This window comes from Equus przewalskii, chromosome 3, assembly GCF_037783145.1.
Source record: "Equus przewalskii isolate Varuska chromosome 3, EquPr2, whole genome shotgun sequence".
In the NCBI taxonomy this organism is placed as follows: domain Eukaryota; kingdom Metazoa; phylum Chordata; class Mammalia; order Perissodactyla; family Equidae; genus Equus; species Equus przewalskii.
In genome coordinates, this window is record NC_091833.1 from 87515036 (window position 1) to 87530653 (window position 15618).

Sequence of the window (15618 nt, forward strand, 5' to 3'; positions counted from 1 at the left end):
TCTCTTGTAATCTTTTTTTACTTTAAATCCATTTTTTGTCTGATCATAAAATCACCACCAGCTCTGTTTTGGTTACTATTTGCATGAAATACATTTTTTTCCAGCCTTTTACTTTCAAATGCTTTGTGGTTTTTTTAATCTAAAGTGAGTGAGTCTCTTGTAGACGGGATCTAGGTGGAATTATTTTTTCTGTCTTAATCCATTCTGCTTATTTCTGCCTTTTAATTAAGGAATTCAATTTATTTTTGTTTAAAATAGTTACTTATAAGGAAGGAGTTACTTCTGCCATATAGCTATTTGTTTTCTCTGTATCTTAATATGTTTCTTGTTACTTATTTCATTACTGCCTCCCTTTTTTGTATTTAGTTGTTTTTTTTGTAGTGAACGTTTTGATTCATTTCTTTTCTGTATATTTTTTAGTTATTTTCTGAGTGATTACAGTTAACATCTTAAACTTATAACAGCCTAGTTTGAATAATAGCAATGTGGTTCAGTAGTATACACTCTACTCCAAAACATCTCTATCCCTCTCCCTTTATATTATTATTACAAATTACATCTTTCTACATCGTTTCCATTTAAATAGATATAATTATTTTATGCATTTGCCTTTAAAATCATATATAAAAAAAGGAGTTACAAATCAAAAATACAATAATTCTGGCTTTTATATTTACCTATGTAGTTACCTTTACCAGTGTTCTGTACTTACGTTACTGTCTAGGGTCCTTTCATTTCATCCTGAAGGACTCAATTTAATATTTCCTGTAAAATAGCTCTACTAAAAATGAACTCCATTAACCTAATGCCAGATTTCCCCTTAGAGTAATGTCTTAAAACATTTATGTAGAATATAGGCAAAGTACACATAGATTATCATCAAATGATCTCTCCCCTGTTGATGCAGTAAAGCAGTAAGTCCCATGGCTGCCTCAGAATCATCCTGGGAACTTATTAAAAACAGGCTTATGGGGCTGGCCCCATGGTGTAGTGGTTAAGTTTAGCATGGTCCACTTCTGTGGCCTGGGTTTGCGGGTTCAGATCCCAAGCACAGGCCTACACCACTCGTCAGCCATGCTGTGGCAGCAACCCACATACAAAATAGAGGAAGACTGGCAACAGATGTTAGCTTAGGGGGAAACTTTCTTGGCAAAAAAAAAAACAAACCAGAGCCAGCCCCATGGCTGAGTGATAAAGTTCGTGTGCTCCGCTTCAGCAGCCCAGGCTTTTGCCAGTTTGGATCCTTGGTGCGGACATGGCACCACTCATCAGGCCATGCTGAGGCAGCGTCCCACATAGTGCAACCAGAACGACCTACAACTAGAATATAGAGCTATGTACTGGGGGGTCTTTGGGGAGAATAAGAAAAAAAAAAAAAGATTGGCAACAGATGTTAGTTCAGGTGCCAATCTTAAAAAAAAACAAACATTCCTTACCCTAGGTTTGTCAGTTTAAGTTCCCCAAGTGATTCTAATGTTCATTCTGATTTGGGATTCACTTAGAAATTCAGGGGGCCAGCCTGGTGACCGAGTGGTTAAGTTCACGCACTCTGCTTCGACGGCCCAAGGTTTCGCCAGTTCACATCCTGGGCACAGACATGGCACCGCTAATCAAGCCATGCTGAGGCGGCATCCCCCATGCCACAACTAGAAAGTACACAACTATGTACCAGGGGGCTTCGGGAGATAAAGGAAAAAAATAAAATCTTTAAAAAAGAAGTTCAGGTGTCCCCTTCAGACACTTTATGTATTCAATGAGTCTACAGTAACAAGTGGAAAACAGCAAAAATGGTTTGAGGTGTGACTGCTTAACTGAATAACTGGTTCCTATGCACATCAGCCTTATAGCACATGCAGTTCAGAGTTATGTCACAGCAGAATTACATACAAATCCTAGACCTTCTACATAGCTTGCAAATAGTCAAAATGGCAAGACTCTGCTGTGTGCTGGTTTGCTCATCATTGCCAGGCATTAATTCTTGTCAGATCCTCTAAATGTTTATTGAATACCTATAGAATGAGTGTTTATGTGCCTCATGATACTGTCAGACTTTCTCATATTAAGCTACATTTTCATTTTTAATATTTTGATTTAATTTTCTACTTGAATAGTATTAACAGGATATTTCTATTAATCATTAGGGTTTTCTCTATTTTATTATATTCAGGAAACAGAACTTTTCAATAAGCTATTTAATCCATTAAGCAAAAGCACCTACATTTAGTCTCTTTAAAAGGTGAATATGTTTACCATTTAGGTGCCTATGGTTCATGCTTGAAGTTTTAATGACAAAGAATGAAAACAATAGCCATGCCTTTATGAAGAAGATGGCAGAAAACATCAAGTTAACAAAAGATGCCCAGTCTCCAGATGAATCCAAGACAAATGAAGTAAGATATGTGTTAGGCCAGTGGGTATTGAGATGTTACAGGAAAAATATTATGACCCTTGTTCCACTTGTTTTTCCTGACTATTACATAATAAATAAGATTACAGAATATTTCTGAAAATAAATATATTTATAGTCAATTTTTATTTCATTCATTCATCTGCGTTTCATTACAATTGAATTCTGTTATTTTACTGAATGTTTATTCCTCTGAAAAAGACATTAAAACCCTCAAAGGGGCTGACCCAATGGTATAGTCGTTAAGTTCGCGCACTCCACTTCAGCATCCCTGGGGTTTGCAGGTTCAGATCCCAGGTGCAAACCTACACACTGCTCATCAAGCCATTCTTTGGCAGCATCCCACATAAAAAATAGAGGAAGATTGGCACAGATGGTAGCTCAGCAACAATCTTCCTCACCAAAAAAAAAAAAAAAGAAAAGAAAAACACTCCTACAGGGCAGGGGGATAAGAACTAATAAAATGTATAACTATGCTGTTTCATGAACTTTTAGTAAGACTTAAAGACAAGTAGATATTCTTATTGTATGTTTCCTTTGGTTTAGTTTGATTGGTTGGTTGTTTTTAATGCATAATTGGCACTCATGTAAAATGAGTTTTTTTGTTTACCAGGAGGCTACATAAGAAGAAATGTCAAACACAAATGTGAAATGTTCAAGGAATAAATAATAACCACATGTCCTTCTTTTGATTTCATTTTATACATTGGGTAGAATTGGTACTTGTGGTTATTTTGCACTACTGAAAGCTATATGTGATCTTTCTTTTTTCCTCCCTAGAAACTTTATACAGTGTGTGATGTGGCTCTGTGTGTTATAAACAGTAAAAGTGCTTTGTGCAATGCAGATTCACCAAAGGATCCAGTCCTTCCAATGAAATTTTTTACACAACCTGAAAAGGTAATTTTCTTCCGCTTCTTTTTCCACCACACTAAACTAATTTAAATTTCAGTTACCATCAACCTCGATGGCAAATTTTGGATTATCTTGACTACAGAGTAAAAAATATCCTTGTGAGTTTATCACAGAATGGGAAATTGTCTTCCAAGGTCTTGAACAGTATCATTCTCACCTTACAAAGTAGGAGAATACAAATCAAGCTTGGTGGTGGTGGTCTTCTGTCAGCTCTTCCTTCTGGATATTTCTAGTATGTAAGAGGAATTTTCAGGTTTTTAAAATTATTTTAATAAAACACTGTTAGCATTTTTGCAGGTAAGAGATAAAATATTTGGTACAGTGTATATATACATCTATATGAAATAAAATGTTAGAATTAGTGGAATTGGTCTTGGCAATTAATAGAACTGGATTCTGTTAGAATTAGTGGAATTGGTCTTGGCAATTAATAGAACTGGATTCTAATCAACCAACTTCTTATTTGAGGGACTTTAGACAAGTTTACTCTTCTAAGCTTCAATTGCATCATCTCTAAAATGCAGGTGATAGCAATATCTATGAACAATTACTATATAATGTCTAGGTTTATGAGAGTTTGTCACATAATAAGCATACAATAAATGATATTAACAATTAATACAGTACATTTATTCTATCAGCAAATTAAGTTTTCCATGTAAGTAGATTTTCCAGCTAACTAAAGCTCTGTTTTTCCAGCTAACTTGTATTTTAAAACTTTTTTTAATGTCTTTTGTTTATTTCCTGCTTTAAGGTGGTGTTTTGAAGTTTGTTTGACTTTCCTGTGCTTTGTTTAAAAAATAAAATCCTAAATATTTTTAATTGGAAAAAATACAGCATTTAAAAATTTATTCTACACATTTGAAACATGAAGATATGCTTCAGAGAATACCCCCCTCTTTATGGAAGAACATTCCAGGAAATGGACTTTCCTACTTTGAATGCCATACTTTGACAAAAAAATTTTTTTCCTTTTTTTTTTTTATTGAGGTTATGGATAGATTACAACATTGTGAAATTTGAGTTGTACATTATTTTTGACAAAAATTTTAACCAGATTTTTCTCTAATGACTTAATGTTCAGCATTTACTGTGCCTAGTTTTAATAGGAGGATCACAAGCTATTTGCCCTCTAATTGAATTTACTGTTCTTTATAAACAGTCCTAAGTGAGCTCTTGAATTTAAATTTACTTTGTTGTTGACCCAGGACTATCATGACTAGAAAGATACCCAGATGAATCTTCATACAAGAGCGATCCCATCATAAAGAATTAAATTGCTCTTTGTCACTGTACCTAATTTTAATTGTTTTTTGGTTTGCTATCTGAAACTTAGTGTTTTTAGCCTTCTTAATAACTTAATTTTTTTCTGTTTTCAATGAACAACTTTCCTCACTTCCTTTTCTAATATGTTGCTTTTACTCTGGTATGAATTCAAACAGTAGTCATATTAAGATTAAGCCCAGGCTTTGTAACATTTACTTCAGCTGCCTAAAAGTCTTTGTGCAAAAAAATAATAATAATACAGCTCTGTCTAGAACACTTGTCAAAAGTGTGATTTCTTTATAGGCTCATTTAAGCCCTCTGTTCTTTCTGATGACTCTAGTGTGAAGATAAACTTAGTAAAAGAAAAAATAAAAATTTTACGTGAGATTACTTTAAAATTAATTAGCGTTTTGATTGTAGTAAATAATTTTGCTTCTGTGACACCATTGTAGTTTATTTGTGTGCTGTTCCTAAGATATTTAACAAGGAGACTCATCAAAAGATCAAATTTGAACTCAAGTTTTATGTAGATGTAACTTTCAAGAAAGTACCATCAGTGTCCACATTCAGTTTAATTCATTTATCAACTGGTTAATATCACTGCTTGCCAAAGAATGCTATAATTAATCATATTTTGACGGTGTATGTACCTTTATGATTTGGACAGTCTACCTGTGGTTCTAAGAAGCAAAATATTTTTAATTAAAATGCCAGATTTTTTTTTCAGTCAGGGTAATTTTCTTGAGATTCAGTGTGGAGTTCTTTTAGTGAGTATTAACTGCCTAATATATGCATAGTACCATTTTGGATGCTTTGGAAGCCCAAAAGAAGTAGATTTGATAATACAGTGGAGGAGAAAATAGTTCAAAGAATAAACTGGAGACTGTTTGCCCTAAACCACTTTAAAAAATAGGAGTGTTGTTTTATTTAAAAATGTGATTGAAGTAATTTATCTCTGACGTTTGCCTAAGTCTTATATGCTATTGATTTAATTTTAGAGCTAGACTTATGGTATGAGTTATTAAATATGCTTTGATTATTTGATGAATTGATATGTAAGGACAAATGTAATTTATATTGTGAAGCACGATGCCTGAAAAATCTTATTTGGACAATAAAAATATGCATGTTCACTTTAATTTTTTTTTTTTTTTGATAGGACTTCTGTAATGACAAGAGTTATATTTCAGAAGAGACAAGAGTACTTCTGTTAACAGGAAAGGTATTGTGGACTAGATAATTCGGGTATCTTTATCTCATGTTTATATTACTTTTGCCATTCCTAGAAATAATCTTTAAATGTCCCCTAGATTTTATAGTTCCTGATTCTTAAGCATCATATTGTAGATTATAGCAGCTAAAACAGTTTGTTCTGTCATGCTTTTTTTCTTTCCGTGAACCACTCTTTTGAATTATGACCATGTATTCCCATCAGTACTGATTGTCTTCAAGTTATTTAGAATCCACAGAGCAGATTTTCCTGAAAAATGGTGCAATAAATAGGTATGTAAGATAAAGAAAAGAAATAGTTTTGAAATGTTAATGAGTTAGTTTATATTCTATAAAAAGTAATATACCTAAAAAAAGCAAAAGGAAATTTAATTTTTGATAAACATTGTCTAAACTATTATTTATAAACATTCAGTAGTTTATTTGTAAGACATTTTAGTATGTCATATGTATTAAGAATTTCAGTGTTTTGGGGGCGCTTTTTATTTTGATTGAGCAATGAGGAATAATTAAATACTGCCTAGTTATTATTAAGCAGAAGTGATGCTTATGACTTGTAATTGTCTTCAGACAAACATAATTTTATAGGGGCCCGCCCCGTGGCCAAGTGGTTAAGTTTGCGTGCTCTGCTTCAGGAGCCCAGGTTTCGTCTGGTTTGGATCCTGGGCGCAGACTTGGCACCGCTCATTAAGCCGTACTGAGGCGGCATCCCACATGCCACAAGTAGAAGGAACCACAACTAAAAATACACTACTATGTATGGGGGGGCTTTGGGAGAAAAAAAGGAAAAATAAAATCTTTTAAAAAACCCGTAATTTTATAGAATTATCATGTCTAATAAAGTTAGGATTTAACTTTCCAAAGTAATAACAATTCCTTGGCTTAGGCTAAACAATATCTCTTACATGAGTCTAAATTTATATTTATTCTTTTCAGTAAGGTATAAAGTAACATGTATATGTGTAATTTTTAGCCAAAACCTGCTGGAGTACTTGGTGCAGTAAACAAGCCTTTATCGGCAACGGGAAGGAAACCATATGTTAGAAGCACTGGAACTGAGACTGGAAGCACTATTAATGTCAATTCAGAGCTGAACCCTTCAACTGGAAGTCGATCAAGGCAATTCTTTTTTCCAATTATTTTTGTTACTATTACTCACTACTTGGTTCATCTTTGAATTTTTTCCTGAACACTGTATCACAATAATGAACTTCAGGAAATGTTTGGTACAAAATGATAGTGCTGAATTTTAGTATAGTAGGTGTTGGAAATTGAGAGTGTACTATACATTTTGAAACCATATAGCGTTCTAAGTGTATGGAAAAGTTAAAAGGAAAAAATGTAAGAATTTATAATATAACTAATTTGCATGGAAATGTGTGTATATATATATGTATATGTGAAAATTTAACACTTAGGAAAACTATGAAAATATAACTCTAGAATTTATATACATTTTAGTTTTTAACTCAATCAAATTAGTATATTATGAGTTGAATAAAGATAACATTGTTAAAACATTTTCCACTTATAAAAATATTTCATGTTACTGTCTTAGCTACTACATAAAAATTTCCTGCTGACCCTCCTCTTATCAACACTAAATATTGAGGCTTTTAAACATTTTATTCTTACTCATGAAATTTTAAGAATGAACTCAACTGGTGGTGTTCTAAACACATTTTTAGTGGTAGAACCCCAAAATATAAAATAAATTAACATGGAACATCTGTGGTTTACAGAGATGATGGGGCTCAAACACCTCCCCTGTGGCCTCTTCTTACAGCCCTCTCCCTTGCGGAACACTAAAAACATAGACTGGAGAGGCCAGTCCCTTGGCATAGTGGATAAGTCCGGCACACTCTGCTTCAGCGGACTAGGTTCATAAGTTTGGATCTCGGACATGAACCTACACCACTTGTCAAGCCTTACCTTGGCGGTGATCCACATACAAAATAGAGGGAGATTGGCACAGACGTTAGCTCAGGGCTGATCTTTCTCAAGCAAAAAAAGGAGGAAGAAGATTGGCAGTGGATGTTAGCTCAGAGCAAATCTTCCTCACCAAAAAAAAAGAAACAGACTGGAGACAGTTATACTATACTCTCATCTTTTGTTGTATTTTTGTTTTAGAGTTTCCCGCTCCCAAGAGAGAGGCTTAAAATAGTTGTGTTATTCTATTTCTTGATAACTCATCTTTCTGTCAGGTGGTTTTAGGCAGTCATTTCTGTCTTACTTTAATGAGGTTAAATGGAAATCAGTAACATGGTATAACAGAGCAGTGGTCCATAACCACGGAAGATCTGACTCATGCTAATGCTGCTTCACTTGGCCAGGCTTCTAACCAGCCAGAGCCTCTCTTTCCTTACTGGTATAGTGAGAGTAAACTTGCTGCTTATGTGGTGAAATGAAGCTTTGGTTGACTTTTCTTCAGCAGAGAACAGAGTTCAGAGGCAGCAGAAACTGGAGTTAGTGAAAATGAAGAGAACCCTGTGAGAATTATTTCTGTCACGCCTGTAAAGAATATTGACCCGGTAAAGAATAAGGTAAATTTTAAAATTTAGAAGATTCTTACTACAATTTCATGGTAGGGTTAGAAACCCACAGTCAAGAAGTTAATGTATACTACTTATTATACATGTGTGTACCACCCCCTGCTATACTTACTGTGTTTCAACTCTCCAAAAATGATTCTGCCTACGTTCGCTCACTCCATTTTACAAGAGTTTATGTGGTCACCCATAATGCTATCCTTCTCCCACACTACTCCCAACACCTTGAAAGAATAGGAATTGAGAGTTTTTGAGATCTTACTTTCAAAAGTTCATTGACTCCTGCCAAAGATCAGCACTCTGTTTTCTTTCTACTGTATTTTAAAAAGTTAAACTTAGAGTTAACCTTTTAAAATATGGTTGAGTTTTTAACTGCTTCGTTCTTTGTTCTTGGTCTTCTAACTATGGCATCCAGTTTTCTTAATCTTTTGGCGGGATAGAAAGAAGTATAACATTGGTAGGAGCATCAGAAAGACATGGGTCTGAATCCTGGCTCTGCTGTTCACTAGCTGTGTGTTTACTTGGGTAGATTGCCTGACTTCTCTAAGCTTCCATTCAACTGTAGAATGAAAATGATAACTTACCTCAGTAAGAATGGCATGAAGATACTATTATTTTTTTCCTACAGAATCATATTCTTGACATACTTAACTTTTTATTGCCCATCATATGTTTAGTGTGTTCATTGAATGTTTTAGAAATTACCCTCAGTTACATAAAATAAAGACTCTATACAGTTATTCCACAGTAGCTGAACTTTTCCTGTCCAAACTCATTATCTGAACTCAAACTGAATAGATAAGGATACATTTTTAGATCAGCCTCTCTTTATCCAAACTCATGCTGTTTGCTATCTGAACTCTTCAGTATGTCAGTAGATTCAGGTAACAGGGAACCTCTCACTGTCAAATTCTTAGAATTAAGAAACCAGTAGATTTGAATATTATGGGATCCTTTTAGAGAAACAGTCTTGATGTAAAATGCATATTTCCCCAGACATTCAGTTAAACGTACCTATGATACGTATTAAGAGGTGGTACAGGGATATAAATGTTTATCTAGTACAAATAGCTATCTATAATCTTTCCAGCCTCTGCTGTAAAATTCTATATAAGGTAAATTGGACATTTAAATTCTAATTTCTAAGGGGCGAAAATGTTACTTTCTGATTGAGCTATAATATTACATTGTTCCAAACCCTCGTTTTAACTTTTTCACACTTCCAAAGACTGTCTTAACAAATCTGCTGTAGCCTGAAGAGACAGGGGTTGTATTTTGGCAAAACCCTGATAACTTGCCAGTTAGGTCTCCCATAAGTTGATAAACAGTCATGTTTTTCCAGGATCTGGTCCTCAGTCTTTTAGGCTCAAAAGACTATCTTGTTAGTATAGTAAAAGAAGATAAAGATCTAAGGGAGTGTTTCTTGGTAACCAATTTCTCAAAGAGATTGATGCGTAAACCAATTCACTAGACATGTATATTAAAAAACTGGATGTACATTTTACAAATCAGCACATTCTCTGCTATTATTTACTCTATGAGGGAAATCAAATTGTAATATGAAGGATGAATAAGGAGGTGGTTAAAAGAAGAACCAAGACTACACATTCTCTGGATTCAGGCAAGTGATACTGCCAATGTGGTCCTTTAGGAGGCTTCTTTTTCTTTGTGCTTGTCCAGCTGTTTCCCTCTTCATTTGGCTTTTACATGAGTTCTTTATCCATATGAACATGGATATAATGTTCGTAAGTGTGTAAATATCATGTGCATGATTTTTTTTTTTTTAAGATTTTGTTTTTTTCCTTTTTCTCCTCAAAGTCCCCCGGTACATAGTTGTATATTCTTCATTGTGGGTCCTTCTAGTTGTGGCATGTGGGACACCACCTGAGCGTGGTTTGATGAGCAGTGCCATATCTGTGCCCAGGATTCAAACCAACGAAACACTGGGCCGCCTGCAGCGGAGCACGTGAACTTAATCACTCGGCCACGGGACCAGCCCCATGTGTGTGTGATTTTTGATGCGGTCTTTTTTTGTTTGTTTTAAACAGCCTAATCTGTGTTCTTTTTTTCCTCTACAGTCTTATCATTTTCACGTGTTTATATACATAAATACTTGCTTTCCCCTTTTTTGCCACTACAAACAATGTTGCATTAAATATTCTTTATAGATTTTATTTCTATTGGCTAAGTTCCTAGTAGTGAGATTGCTGAGTCAGAGTAAATGTATTACAGATTGTAGATATTTCCGTACTGCTTTCTTGAAAAATTGGAACCCTTGACATCTCTACCAGTAGAGTATGTGAGTACCTTTTACTCTACATACCCAACAGCAACAGCTTTTATAGTTCTTTTGAAATTTTTCAGTATGAAGTATCAAAACTAATGCCCTACTATTGTTTTAATTTGCATTTCTCTAACTACCAGTATTTTTGTTAACCACTTGGATGTTCTCTTCTGAATTGCCAGTTCATATTTGCCTATTTTTAAATTATCTTTTTTTTTGGTCTAACTCAATTTCTGATGCCATCCTACTTTTATCTCTTGTTAACGTTCTTGCTCCCTTCCAATCCAGTCACCATATAGCAGCCAATTTGATCTTTTTAAAATATAATTTGAATTATATTTGTCCTCTATTTATAGTCCTTCAATGACTTTCGTTAGCACTTAGAATAAAATCAAATTTCTTAACATATCCTATAAGGCATTCGTGATCTGGCCCATGCTGCTTCTCCTGCATTATCTTACACCAGTCGCCTGTCATTCCTTATGGCTCAAGGTCCTTAAATCTTTCAAGCTCTTTCCCTCTTCAGGTGCTTTATGCTGCCTCTTTCCTCTGTCTAGAATACTTCAGCTTTCATATGATGGGTTCTACTTTGATATTGTTTAAATAATTCTCCAAAAGAACCAATTAGAAATTGATGCTTCCTTTGATTTTTTCAGAATGCTCTGTTCTTTCGTCTCTTAACAGTTAGGGTAATTTGTATCTAAATGTTTATTTGCTCTTTTAAAAATTAGTCATCTACATACTAATCTGCATGAGGACAGGAACAATTTCAGTTTTGTTCCCAAATCTGTGCCTAGCAACCACTGTACCTAGTAGGCCTTCAGTCGAATGAATGATTACTACTTCAGGTTTAATAGTACTTATTTGCTTTATTGACCCATCCTGTTTTCCCCGGAATCACCATCTTTCTCCAGGGTGACTTTGTATCTCTCTTCTCTGATCCGTTGTGTATTGTTTTACAGTTTAATTCTTGGTGGATCACCTTACTCTTGTTCCTTTATTATGTATTATCCATCCTCTTATAATGATTAACATTAAAGTAAACCTGAAAATGAAACACTGATTTGAAAAGTAGATTTTCTCACTTAAATTAATACTTTCATGAGTTTTTATTTAAGTAAATTTTCTTGAAACATGAAGATTTATAATTCTTTCCCTGGTCATTCTGAAAAGATTTTGAGGAAAATGGAAATTAATTAATTAATTAATTGAAAAGAGAAGTCTGTTTTTTTGAATGATGATAGTGGTCCTTTGTTTCCCTTTAACCAATTAAAATTTTATCAATGAAATATCATTCCTATGAAGTCACTTTTATTCTGAAAACTGTTATTCCTCCTGAAGTCCATTATGTCTGTTATAAATAGGATCTTATTACTTTGACTTTTTAGGTGACTTAATATGATTAATATATATGCTAAACTAGAAGGAGGAAAAAAGAAAATGTTCAGAAAAAACTGAAAAGTTAAGGACTAATGCAGTAAGAAGCGACAAAAGTAACAGTGAATGAGTGGAATGAGAAATTACCTTTGTGTTACAGAACTACCAAGATTATTATAGTTAAATGCATCATAGAGAAGGAACATAGCATATTGAATTATGAAAACAGGCTTCCCTTTTTTGAAAAGTGATAAATTTAAAGCCTAGCATCAATAAAAAGGACCTTTTCATTTAGAATGAGTGTGATAACAAAAGCAAGTAGATTCTCTGTATTTTATATATACTGCCTGTGCTTTTTTTTTTCCCCCGATCTATCTTTTCCCTTTGTTTTTTTCAGTTATTTTATTGAAGTTGTAATGGTTTATAACATTGTGTAATTTCAGGTATACGTTATTCAGTTATCAGTTTTTGTATAGAGTGCATCATGCTCACCGCCATTAGAGTAATTTTTATCCATCACCATAAATATGTGCGCCTTTACCTCTTTTGCCCAACCCCCAACATCCTTCCCCTCTGATAACCACTAATCCGTTGTCTTTATCCATGTGTTTGTTTATCTTCCACATATGAGTGAAATCATGCAGTGTTTGTCTTTCTCTGTCTGGCTTATTTGGCTTAACGTAATACCCTCATGGTCCATCCATGTTCTAAATGGGACAAATTTGTCCTTTTTTATGGCTGACTACTATTCCTGTGTGTGTGTGTACACACCACATCTTTTTTATTCATTCATTGGTCGATGGGGCACTTGGGTTGCTTCCACATCTTGGCTATTTTGAATAATGCTGCAATGAACATAGGGGTGCATAAATCTCTTAGAATTGTTGATTTCAAGTTCTTTGGATAAATACCCAGTAGTAGAATAGCTGGGTCGTATGCTATTTCTATTTTTAGGTTTTTGAGAAATATCCATACTATTTTCCATAGTGGCTGCACCAGCTTGCATTCCCCCCAACAGTGTATGAGGGTTCCCTTTTCTCCACACCTCTCCAACATTTGTTATTTTTGTGTTAGTGATTATAACCATTCTAACAGGTGAAAGGTGATATCTAAGTGTAGTTTTGATTAGCATTTCCCTGATGATTAGTGATGTTGAACATCTTTTCATGTGCCTGTTGGCCATCTGTATATCTTCTTTGGAAAAATGTCTGTTCATATCCTCTGCCCATTTTTTGATCGGATTGTTTTTTTGTTGTTGAGTTGTATGAGTTCATTATATATTTTGGAAATTAACCCCTTATCAGATATATCATTTGAAAAATATTTTCTCCCAGTTGGTGGGTTGTCTTTTGGTTTTGTTCCTGGTTTCCATTACCTTGCAGGAGCTCTTTAGTCTGATGAAGTCCCATTTGTTTATTTCTTCTTTTGTTTCCCTTGCCCGAGTAGATGTGGTATTCGAAAAGATGCTGCTAAGACCAATGTCAAAGAGTGTATTGCCTATGTTTTCTTCTAGGAATTTTATGGTTTCAGGTTTTCTACTTAAGTCATTTAGCCATTTTGAGTTAATTTTTGTGTATGCCATAAGATAATAATCTGCTTGCGTTCTTTTGCATGTGGTTGTCCACTTTTCCCAACACCATTTATTGAAGAGACTTTCCTTTCTCCATTGTATGTTCTTGGCTCCTTTGTCAAAGATTAGCTGTCCATAGATGTGTGGTTTTATTTCTGGGCTTTTGATTCTGTTCATTGATCTGTGTGTCTGTTTTTGTACCAGTACCATGCTGTTTTTATTACTATAGCCTTGTAGTACATTCTGAAGTCAGGGATTGTGATGCCTCCAACTTTGTTCTTTTTTCTCAGGATTGCTTTAGCTATTCAGGGTCTTTGTTGTTCCATATAAATTTCAGGATTATTTATTCTATTTCCATGAAGAACGTCATTGGGATTGTGATTGGGATTGCATTGAATCTGTAGATCGCTTTAGGAAATATGGACCTTCCAATCCATGTGCAAGAACTATCTTTCCATTTCTTTGTCATCTTTGATTTGTTTTAGTAACGTCTTATTGTTTTTATTGTATAGGTCTTTTACCTCCTTGGTTAAATTTATTCCTAGATATTTTATTTTTGTTACAATTGTAAATGGGATTGTATTCTTGAGTTCTCATTCTGTTAGTTCCTTGTTAGTGTATAGAAATGCAACTGATTTTTGTGAGTTGATTTTGTACCCTGCAACTTTGCTGTAGTTGATTATTTCTAATTGTTTTCTGATGGATTCTTTAGGGTTTTCTATACATAGGATCATGTCATTCACAAACAGGGAGAGTTTTACTTCTTCCTTTCCAATTTGGACACTTTTTATTTCTTTTGCTTGCTTAATTGCTCTGGCCAAAACCTCTAGTACTGTGTTGAATGGAGTGGTGAGAGTGGGCACCCATGTCTTCTTCCTGTTCTCACAGGGATGACTTTCAGTTTTTCCCCACTGAGTGTGATGTTGGCTCTGGGTTTGTCATATATGGCCTCTATTATGTTGAGGTACTTTCCTTCTATACCCATTTTATTGATAGTTTTTTATCATAAATGGATGTTGGATTTTGTCAAATGCTTTTTCTGCATCTATTGAGATGATCATGTGATTTTTTTTTATTCCTCATTTTGTCAGTGTGGTGTATCACATTGATTGATTTGTGGATGTTGAACCATCCCTGTGTCCCTGGTATAAATCCTACTTGGTCAGTGTATGATCCGTTTAATGTATGTCTGTATTTGATTTGCCAATATTTTGTTGAGGACTTTTGCATCTCTGTTCATCAGTAATATTGGCCTGTAATTTTCCTTCTTTGTGTTGTCCTTGTCTGGCTTTTGGATCAGAGTGATGTTGGCCTCGTAAAATGTGTTAGGAAGTATTCTGTATTCTTCAGTTTTTTGGAATAGTTTGAGAAGGATAGGTATTAAATCTTCTTTGAATGTTTGGTGGAATACTCCAGAGAAGCCATCTGGTCCTGGACTTTTATTTTTTGGGGAGGTTTTTGATTACTGTTTCAATCTCTTTACTTGGGGTTGTTCTATTCAGATTGTGTATTTCTTCTTGATTCAGTTTTGGGAGGTTTTAAGAATCCAAAATTTCTCCATTTCTTCTAGATTGTCCAATTTGTTGGCATATAGTTTTTCATAGTATTATCCTGTAATCCTTTATATTTCTGTGGTATCTGTTGTAATTTCTCCTCTTTCATTTCTAATTTTATTTATATGAGCCTTGTCTCTCTTTTTCTCAGTGAGTCTGGGTATGGGTTAGTCAGTTTTGTTTATCTTCTCAAAGAACCATCTCTTAGTTTCATTGATCTAGAACTTTCTACTGCTTTTTTGGTCTCTATTTCATTTATTTCTGCTCTAATTTTTATTATTCCCCTCCTTCTGCTGACTTTGGGCTTTGTTTGTCCTTCTTCTAGTTCTGTTAGGTGTAGTTTAAGATTACTTATTTGACGTTTTCCTTGTTTGTTCAAGTGGGCCTATATTGCTATGAATTTCCCTCTTAGAACCATTTTGCTGTATCCCACGTGAGTTGGTATGATGTATTTTTGTTTTCATTTG

The 15618-nt window shown here is 34.4% G+C and overlaps 1 protein-coding gene across 12 annotated transcripts in view; it reads left to right on the forward strand.

Annotated features, from left to right (window-relative positions):
• The window catches only part of PDS5A (PDS5 cohesin associated factor A), a 165054-nt gene that overhangs the window by 136733 nt on the left and 12703 nt on the right, over positions 1-15618 (forward strand). For 6 of the 12 annotated variants that reach the window (XM_070615115.1, XM_070615109.1, XM_070615117.1 and 3 more), the window contains exons 27-31: positions 2258-2390; positions 3188-3307; positions 5748-5810; positions 6792-6937; positions 8253-8361. In XM_070615115.1, the coding sequence (XP_070471216.1) occupies positions 2258-2390; positions 3188-3307; positions 5748-5810; positions 6792-6937; positions 8253-8361 (571 nt within the window). Of the gene's footprint in view, positions 1-2257; positions 2391-3187; positions 3308-5747; positions 5811-6791; positions 6938-8249; positions 8362-15618 lie in introns of all 12 variants that reach the window. The other 6 variants (XM_070615112.1, XM_070615106.1, XM_070615114.1 and 3 more) reach the window with 1 other exon arrangement.